The sequence below is a fragment of the Oppia nitens genome, unplaced genomic scaffold (genome assembly GCF_028296485.1).
Source record: "Oppia nitens isolate AA-2021 unplaced genomic scaffold, nextdenovo-longstitch-racon4-pilon3 scaffold27_pilon_pilon_pilon, whole genome shotgun sequence".
Lineage (NCBI taxonomy): Eukaryota > Metazoa > Arthropoda > Arachnida > Sarcoptiformes > Oppiidae > Oppia > Oppia nitens.
Genome location: NW_026533207.1, coordinates 686,331 through 696,187, shown reverse-complemented (window position 1 = coordinate 696,187; position 9,857 = coordinate 686,331). Strand labels below are relative to the sequence as shown.

At 23.1% G+C, this 9,857-nt stretch overlaps 2 protein-coding genes across 2 annotated transcripts; both read right to left on the bottom strand.

Annotated features, from left to right (window-relative positions):
• Positions 1-1,387: 1,387 nt before the first annotated feature.
• LOC128954395 (uncharacterized) lies at positions 1,388-2,051 on the bottom strand. The gene is made up of 3 exons (XM_054299971.1): positions 1,725-2,051; positions 1,454-1,642; positions 1,388-1,406 (listed from the first exon to the last, which is right to left on the bottom strand). The coding sequence occupies exons 1-3, from the start codon at positions 1,823-1,825 to the stop codon at positions 1,388-1,390; spliced, it is 309 nt and encodes a 102-aa protein (XP_054155946.1). The 5' UTR covers positions 1,826-2,051.
• A 5,196-nt stretch (positions 2,052-7,247) lies between these two features.
• On the bottom strand, positions 7,248-8,824 carry LOC128954394 (uncharacterized). The gene is made up of 2 exons (XM_054299969.1): positions 8,782-8,824; positions 7,248-8,684 (listed from the first exon to the last, which is right to left on the bottom strand). The coding sequence occupies exon 2, from the start codon at positions 8,601-8,603 to the stop codon at positions 7,248-7,250; it is 1,356 nt and encodes a 451-aa protein (XP_054155944.1). The 5' UTR covers positions 8,604-8,684; positions 8,782-8,824.
• Positions 8,825-9,857: the final 1,033 nt, after the last annotated feature.

The following is a 9,857-nucleotide window of genomic DNA, read 5'->3' as shown; positions in this document are numbered from 1 at the left end:
AATGAATTGCAATAATTTGTAGTAATATTTTATTCACATTTTAAATGTTCACATATTATATGAAATTTATCACTTATTTGTTGCAAACTATTTGCCGTTGATTTCAATTGAATTAATTGATTTAAATTCATATTCAAATGTGTTGTTTGAATGTCTTCACACAATAATTGTTTGAAATGGCCATCACTTTCATCGCTCATATAATAATCTGTTTGTCATTTATATCACACATTCAAAGCACATACACCTGTCTATTGAAACGGATATCAAAATTAACTTTTATTTTTTAATCCAAAAACCAGTTTTCATATATTATATATTTTTGTAATAAAAAAAAGTATCACAATTTTCTTTATATTAAGTACATATAATTTTGTAAATTATTTAACTGTAATATAATTTTAAATATACATCCATTTCTAACTACTTATAATGTTTATAATCTGAATCATAATAACAATCCCAATCACTAATATTATAATAATCATTATTAATATATTTTCCAAATTTAAATTCATGATAAACTGATGTTAAATCCGTGTATTGAATAAACAAATGTTTAACTTTAGTACCAATTAGTTATTGATTGGTTAGAAATGATTCACTTGTTATCAGTTTGAGTCGATTGCCTTTGAGATAGACATCCGTCAGGTGTGCCAACTGTCCCATCGATTGGATCGACTTTTCAGTAATAGACAGACAATCAAAGTTTATATACTGTAGTCGCGGATGATTGAGAAGAATTTTATGGAAAAACTTATTATAGATTAGATTATTGTTATGTAATTGAATTGTCAAATGTGTTAATCCTTGCAATCGGTTTAATAAATTGTTTGTCTTTAAAAAATCAATGTATTCTTTGCCATCATAAGTAGTAAAACAATCCAATGATAATCGTCTCAATTGTATGGATATATGTTTGTTGATTGCGGCAAACATACGGCCAATTGTTACTAAAGTTGAACTTTCTGACCTATAGTATAATGCTTTAAGTTTCGGACAGTTGCGGCCAATTGTCGAAAATAAATCGCCGATAAAATTGTTGTCCAAATCATACTGCAAATAAAAATTGAGTTGTTTTAATCGCGGCATTTGTTCAAAACCAGCTAATAATGATTTGAGATCCCATTTGATCCAATCGGACCATAGATCCTCATAGTAATGGAAGTCGTTGTGGTCGTCATAAACGATCAATTGTTTATACGTTATCGTCAATGATGTCAATTGTTGGCCAAAAATTTCGCCAAAATTAGCGAACAAATGCATTGCCGAAACATTGAGTGTTATATTCAATGATTGCAACGATTTCGGTAACAAATAATACATATTATTATTATCAATGAATATATCATTTAATTGGACAGAACTGGTATATAGTGTTTTCAAGTTAGGTATACTGTCGACCACTTTATAAAATAATTGTTTATTAAATTCCTGATTATAGCCGTCAAACTTGAATGTCAACAATTGTCGGCCAAATTGACAGAAAAAGCGTTCAAACGTACGATAGATGACCGACCAGAGACCGCCGTCCGATACGAGACGGTTATAGTTAAACATAATAGAAAAGTGTCGCAATCGGTGACAGTTTTTCATTAATAAATTAATGCAATGACTTATCATATGGACAGCACCGGGTAGTCTTGAAATATAATATATGAACAATATTTTATAATAAAAATTATTTTCATCAATAAAAAACAAAAAATAAATCAAACCCTTACCCCTCACATATGGTAACTGCGGTAATGTTTGGAAACTTTGAGACAATCACTTTAAACAATCTAATTATCGGATAATTGTTACGACTTGAATTCAAAGACATTGTTTTCAATAGTTTCTTATTAAATAAGAGATGCGTTTGTGTATTGAATATCAATGCCAACCACTGTTTGGACACCGATTGTAGTCTTAGTCTGTCATCGATTGGCAGATATTGAAGCAATAGTTCCGCCAAATCATCGCCGAAGCGATCAAACGCACAGCAAGAAAAAAATGATGTGTTTATTCAGTTTTATGCCATTTGAGAAGTCCTTATACACTTTTTTATAAAAATTGTATTCAGATATCTGCAGTTTTTATCTGCAATTTTTTAATAATAAAATGCATGCATTTATCTACACTTTTATGTCATACACTTTGTTAATTAACAAATGCATAGATATACACACATGCGTAATACACTTTGCATATATATGAATAAAAAATTGCAGATATCTGCACAAAATTAAAACCAAAAATACATATAAATGCATAGTCTATAATAAACTTATGTATACTAATGAATTTATTTATTCATATTTATAAATAAAAAAAGTATTTAAATGTAAAAAATTAATAATAAAATTTATTTTAATGCACTTTTTTATTCATTTTAATACATTTAAAAAAATATAAAAATACAAAAAATTAATAATAATATTCATAATAATACAATAATTTATATCATATAAATACACAAAATTAAAAATTATATTCACTATAATACAGTATATTTCATATATATATAATAATAATAATAATTTAATAAACTAAATATTTTATAATTAAAAACATTGTTTAAATCCAAAAAAAATTATTTATATTTAAAAAACAAATCAATTAATATATAATATATTAACGAAAATTTATAATTAAAAAAATTGTATAATAAATGCATGCATTTATTATACAATTTTTTTATTATAAATTTTCGTTAAACTAAACAACACTTATATATTGTTATGTATTAATTAAATCTTAGTGTAATAATAATTTGTAATTATGTAATCAATTTATAATTATATAACTAATGACATCATATTTTGTAATTATATTTCTATTGTTATTATATTGCATATGGATTTCAATAAACGTTTAACAGAGTTATGTGCTATAAGATTACTGTAAGACATGTCAAATAAACAATATTCATAAAAAATTAGTGAATTCATTATATCTTTAGGGTAACTAATATTAAATGTATAATTAATAACAATTAAATAAAACAATGCTTCAAATATATTACTATCATTAATAACAACTGACTTAAAAATTATTTTAACATTTTTACCGCAATCACCGTTTGTCATCACTAAACCTGTTTTGGACTTCAGTTCTTCTTTTAATAAACTCTTCGGTTCCGTTATTAGCCAACTGTTCCTCAAAGTTCTTGATAAATGTCATCATTTTGCTTAAATCTGTAATAAATTATAAAAAAAATAAAATAAATGCAGACATTTATATAATTTATTATATAATATTTATGCATTAACTTACTGTTACTTAATAGAGATGTTTTGTTTATTTCGAGATATAATTTTAGCCGATTTTCATATATTATATGCAATGTTTTTAATGACATTCCAGTACGATGTTTAAACATTGCGTTTATCTTAAAATAAATTAATGTTATAATTAAAATGCTTTCATTTATTAATACATAATTACCCCATAATATGATATTGAAATTGGAGTTGTCTTCAAACTTTGACTAAATTTAAAACAAAAAAAAATTAATAATAAAATTAATAATAAATGCTAGCATTTATAAAAAATTTATACTTAATTTTGTGTAAAAATCCGTATTTTAAAAAATACTATTCCAGTCTTTGGGAAAAGCTTTCAGTTGACCACATATTTTCTTATCTTTTTCGTTTTCAATCCATACCTCATTATTTGATTCTATCGGCATATCCATTGACATCATTTATTTCTATCGACATATCCATTGGCTTATCATTTGAATCTATCGGCATATCATTAACTTTTGGCCAAATATCCACAGATTCAAAATTTAAATCATTATTAATAATATGTGAAACTATTATCATTTGGTCCAAATCACTGATTTTGTGGTATGTCTTTCAAACTATCATTAGACTCATTATTGGTATCAATTGACTTTTCATTGTTTGAGCCAATTTCGGGTCCACTTTCTATGTCGATATTGTTTTCTTCGTAATCAACAAAAAAGCAATCATTTTCTGAAGATTCTTCTGAAGATTCATCAGAAGATATATCAATTATATCATCAAAATGATAAGCCATTGTATTGAGTATATGGCATGTGCTATGAAATAACTACATTTAATAAAAATGGCTGCAAATGACGACATAAATAAAAAAAATACTGTTCACAAAATAACGTGACAATAAATGCTGGCATTTATTGTCTCGTTATTTTGAACAGCTCTGCACAAAAATTTTTAAAAACTGCAGATTTATGAATTTACATAGTTATACATAAAATTGAACTCATTATGCATTAAAGTGTTTATTTTTTGTGTAGTTTTATGTAAAACAACATTTTTAAATATTCAGTTAAATGAAAATCACTTTTCATACATAAAATTATTTTTATATTCAGTTTTATGAATCCTTAAATTTTCGATTTTTTGCTGTGAAACGAATCCTTCTTCGCTGTCATTATCTTCACTGATCTTCACAATCATAGTATAATAAATGTTTTATTCAAATATCATATATGATATTAAAAGTTATAATATTTTATGTTTATTTGTTTAATATATTAATTAATTACTAAATAAAATTTAACTTACATTTTTTTTGCTATAATTGTGTACAAAATATATGGCAATCAATACAAACCAAAAAACAAAAAAACAATATTTTTTTTAACAAACAAACAATTAATTTATTTGATAATTAAATATCATAACAATTAATAAAAACAAAATGATTTTTAACTACAATAATATTAAATATAACTAAATGGTAATCCAATATTAATATACACTAAACCAGTAATTAATTGTTTAATTTAATAATTAACTAAAACCTCATGTTTTCAATACTAAACAATACATTAAGTGCTGAACTATTGAATCAATAGTATTGACACAATTATTAGTCAATTAATACATTAGAGTAGTTAACGGATAACCTATTGGTTCCGGGTTTATCACTTATTTTCCAGTTTAAAAAATTGTTTTTGTTGTTTAATTAGTAATTAAATTGAAAAATTTAGATAAAATCTAATGTCATTTATTACTGATTTAATTCAATTGGTTTAAAAAACACCAATAAATTACTTTTTATATATTTTTTTCAACTACGGTTTGGTTCAATTATTATAAAATAAAAATGCTATGAATTACACGTTTTTATCAAACACAAATTTATAAATTAATACAATATATTATTAATGCCATCTAATTATTTATTTTAGTTAAATACTGTATAATAATAAATATATAATCTTATAAAATACAGTAAAATTATATTTTAATTGTTAAATCATTAAACATTTTTGTCAAAACAGTAGTGTTAATATTTTATACCCAATTAATTAACTATTAATTAACTTTAAATTATATATTTATTACAATATTAGAATTAAATTGAATAATTTATAATAAAATTTATAAATATATAAAAATTAATATTTTAAATGAAATCTTTGTTTGTAATAAATGAGACTTTGTTTTGATGTCAAACTTTTATTACAGTATTAATATATTGAATGTAAACAATGTTTGTGATAATTGAAACCATATTTTGATGAAAAATTTTTATTACAATTATTGTAATTACATTTAAATTGTGGTTCAATTGAATGATCACTTGATATGTGTTGTCGTAAACAATGATTTGTTGTAAAACTTTTCAAACACTCGTTCACTGAACAGTGTGAGTGCGCAACTGAAAATAGTACCTCTACACTATCAACTGAAGCACTGTTTTAAAAAATTAATTTCATGTACAGTAAGTGCCGACGAAGTTAAACCAAAGTTTACAAATATATTTATTAAAATACCACATAAAAAATAAAATAGTAAGAAATTAATAGTTATAATTAATTAAATTTTAATAACAAATTTTTGATATTATTACTAATAATTTAAATAACACAATATTAAAATAAAAAATAATTAAATATCACAATGAAAATAATAGAAATATATATAAAAAACATTTAAGTAAACACAATAATAATCAATTTCTGCATCTATGTCTATTATAAATATAAATAAATACATTTTTCCTTCATTTTATCTGTAAACTAATTTTTTAATTTAATATAAAATATATTTTTAAGTATTATGTTATTTATTATTTAAGTATGATTGTTTTACTAATTAAACGAACTTTAATTTTTTTAAATTATAATATTTAATAAAATTTTATTGCAACTAAATATAAATATATTTGTTAATTATTGTGGTTAAACTTTGTTGGCACTTACTGTACTGAAAAATTATTATTTAACTATATATCAAAACAATGTTTCAGTTGATAGTGTAGAGGTACTATTTTCGGTTGCGCACTCACACTGTCACTCAACATATAAATCTAGTTTTACGTAAATGTTGTAAATTATGTCTATTTTGAAAATACTATAAAAATATTTTATTGCAAAACTCGACATTACATTTAAACGGTTTGTCTTTTAGATGTACAGCCGATAAATGTAAGTTCAAATTAGCCTTATTTGCAAATTTTTTTGTGACAGTTGTGACAAATTGTAATTATAATAGCAAATAATTGAACGCTTTTTATAATGAACTCTTGATTTATGTTTAATTAATAGTCAATTTGTAGTGAAATTTTTTATCGCAATCATTGACATCACAAATAAAATTTATTTTGTGCCGATAAATGTGTTTTCAAATTTTTTTTTCTTTAGAAAATTTTTGCCTTAATTATTATAATTACAAACAAATAATCGACTTTTATAATGAATACATTTTATGGCAATCATTGACATCACAAATAAAAGTTAGATTTAGATGTTTAACATTTTTATGATATTTCAAACCTCTTATTCTAACAAATATTTTATTACAATCATTGAAATCACATTTGAATTGCTTTTCAGATGAATGACTCAATTGATGTCAATTGAATTAATTGATTTAAATTCATATTCAAATGTTTTTTTGTTTGATTGTTTTCATACAATAATTGTTTGAAATGTCAATCACTTTCATCGCATATATAATTTGTTTGTCATTTATATCACACATTCAAACCATACACCTGTCTATTGAAACGGATATCAAATAACTCTAATAATAAAAATTTAATCCTAAAACCTGTTTTATATTAATTATTTATTTTATAAACAAAATGTATCGATATATTGTTTAAATTTGATTTAATAGTTATAATAAGTTTAAGTTTAGTAGTAATAATAATATAGCTAACATATATAGGCTATATAGAGTTAATTAATTACATAATAGTAATTGTTATAAATTGTAACAAAACTGTTAAAATTATTTAATAATAATTGAAAAGTTATCTTAATTATGACCATCAAAATATTTGCCACAACTAAACACGTGTTTATCAAATGAATTCATGTATTTAATAGACAAGTTTTTAACTTTAGTACCAATCAGTAAATGCTGTTTATTATAGGATTCATTTTTCATCAGATTGTTTAACCAGAGGTAGACATCAGTCAGGTGTGCCAACTGTCCCAAAGCGGCGATCGACTCATCAGTAATGGACACTTTGCTACACTTTATATATTGAAGTCGCGGGTGATTGAGATGAATATCGCAGAAAAACTGGTCACCAATTATCGAGAAATCATTAAACCAAAGTGTCAAATGTGTTAATCCGTTTAATCGATTTAACGAACCACTGGTCAGTTTTAAATCACTGTTATCATAACTATGATAAGACTTCAGTGATAATCGTTTCAATTGCGGTGACATATGTTTATTGATTGTCTTAATTATGAGACCAATTATATCCATTTTAAAGTAGTCGTATGATAAGTAAAACGCTTTCAGTTGGCGACAGTTGCGGCCAATAGTAGCCAATAACAGCTTATCGATATAAAATCTTCTAAATTTAATCGTCAATTGTCTTAATTGTTTCATTTGTGAAAAACCGGTAATCAATGATTCATAAATATCTATATAATAATTTGTAGAATTAATAAATATGTCCAAAGATGTCAATTGTTGGCCATAAGTGTCGGCAAACTTAGCAAACAATGTGGCCGTAAAGTTATTCAGTGTTAGTGACATTGATTGCAATGATTTTGGCAAAACATATGACTTATTGGCAGTAAATATATCAGTGAATTGAATATCAGAAATACCACAATATTTTATGTCCAATGTCTTCAAATTTGGCAAACAATCGATACATTTATAAAAGAATTGTTCGTTGCTTTTACAGTAGTTATGAAACTTAAATGTCATCAATTGTTGGCCAAATTGGCGACAAAAACGATCAAATTTATCTTCAATTATCTGCCACTGAATATTAGTTGTATTAGGAATCAGATATATGTGTCTCAATTGTAAACAGTATTTAATCAATAAGTCAAACAAAATTTCCCAAAAATAGATATCACGTATTGTTAGTGTTGTAATGTTTGGACAATTTTTGATAATATATTCAAACAAACCACTTATTTGTTTATCAGTCAATGAATCCAAAGATAAATTCTTCACTAGTTTCCAATCAAATTCGAGATCCGTTTGTGTATTAAATATCAATGACTGCCACTGTTTGGACACCGATTCCAGTCTTAGTTTGTCATCGATTGGCAGATATTGAAGCAATAGTTGACACAAATCATCGCCGAAGCGATCAAACGAAACTTTTGCTGTCATAACTGTTGTTGAAGTTGTGGTCATTTTCTTCAGTTATTTTTAAACTTTTCATTAATTCAATCAAGTCTTCAGTAAGTCTTGTTTTTGTGTCAATCAATTCAAAATCTAAAATACAGTTTAATTATAATATAAATGTATTAATCAAATATCATAAACAATATATTATTATTTAATTATAATAACTAAATTGAAATTAACTTACATTTTATGGCTATAATTGTGTACAAAATATATGGCAATCAATTGTTAACTAAACAAAAAACAAAACAATTAGTTATTAACTATTAATTAATTAATATATAATTATAATAATTATGAAGTTGTGGTCATTATCTTCAATGATCTTCACTTTTCATTCATTCATATGTTTTCAATAACTATTGTTTTGTTTGTTTGTATTAATCATTCAAATCATTTGTATTATAATTAATTAATTATAATTGTATACAAAATATATGGCAATAAAATAATTAATTAATTAAAAAATAATATTGTAATCATGTAAACAAAATGATTGTTAAAATAATACTATAATTAATGTTTAATTTAATAATTAATGTTTAATTTAATAATTAATTAAAAAAAACTAAACAAATGTTTAATTTTTGTAAACAATTTTATAAACAATATATTAATTATAATTAATAACTAAATAGACTTACAGTTTGGCTATAATTATGTATAAAATATATGACAATCAATACAAACAAACAAAACAATTACTTATTAACTATTTATTAATTTTAATTTTATTATTATTTATTAATTAATTAAAATATAGTAATAATTAAGTAAACAAAATGATTATTAAAATTATAACATCTAATAAATAATACTATTATTATTATTAATAGTAAAATAATAATATTATTAACATTTAATTTAATAATTAATTAAAAACAAAACAAATGTCTAATTGTTGTAAACAATAACAACAATACATAACAACAGTATAACTATTGACGCATTAATTTACAATACAATAGACTATTGAATGCAATAACGACTCGGTTCCGGGTTTTAGTACTTTATTAATTGTAATTTAGATTTTCATTTTTAATTATTTTAAAGTAGATTTTTAGTAAATTAATTATAAATAATTTTATTTTGTTTGATTATATAATTAAAATAAAATTATTGTTTAATATTATAATTTTATTTGTATTTAATTGCGGTTCGGTTTTCGAAATTGTCTAACAAAATGATATGAATGACACTTATCTAACATTACATATAAACATATTAATAGTAAACATGATATTAATATTTATTTGATAA

Bases quoted from the DNA above. Each gene is read 5' to 3' on its own strand.
- LOC128954395 (XM_054299971.1), bottom strand. From the start codon at position 1,825: ATGTCTTTGAATTCAAGTCGTAACAATTATCCGATAATTAGATTGTTT. The intron at 1,643-1,724 runs GTAAGGGTTTGA...TTATATTTCAAG, and splicing joins GCAGTTACCATATGTGAGGG to ACTACCCGGTGCTGTCCATA.
- LOC128954394 (XM_054299969.1), bottom strand. From the start codon at position 8,603: ATGACCACAACTTCAACAACAGTTATGACAGCAAAAGTTTCGTTTGAT.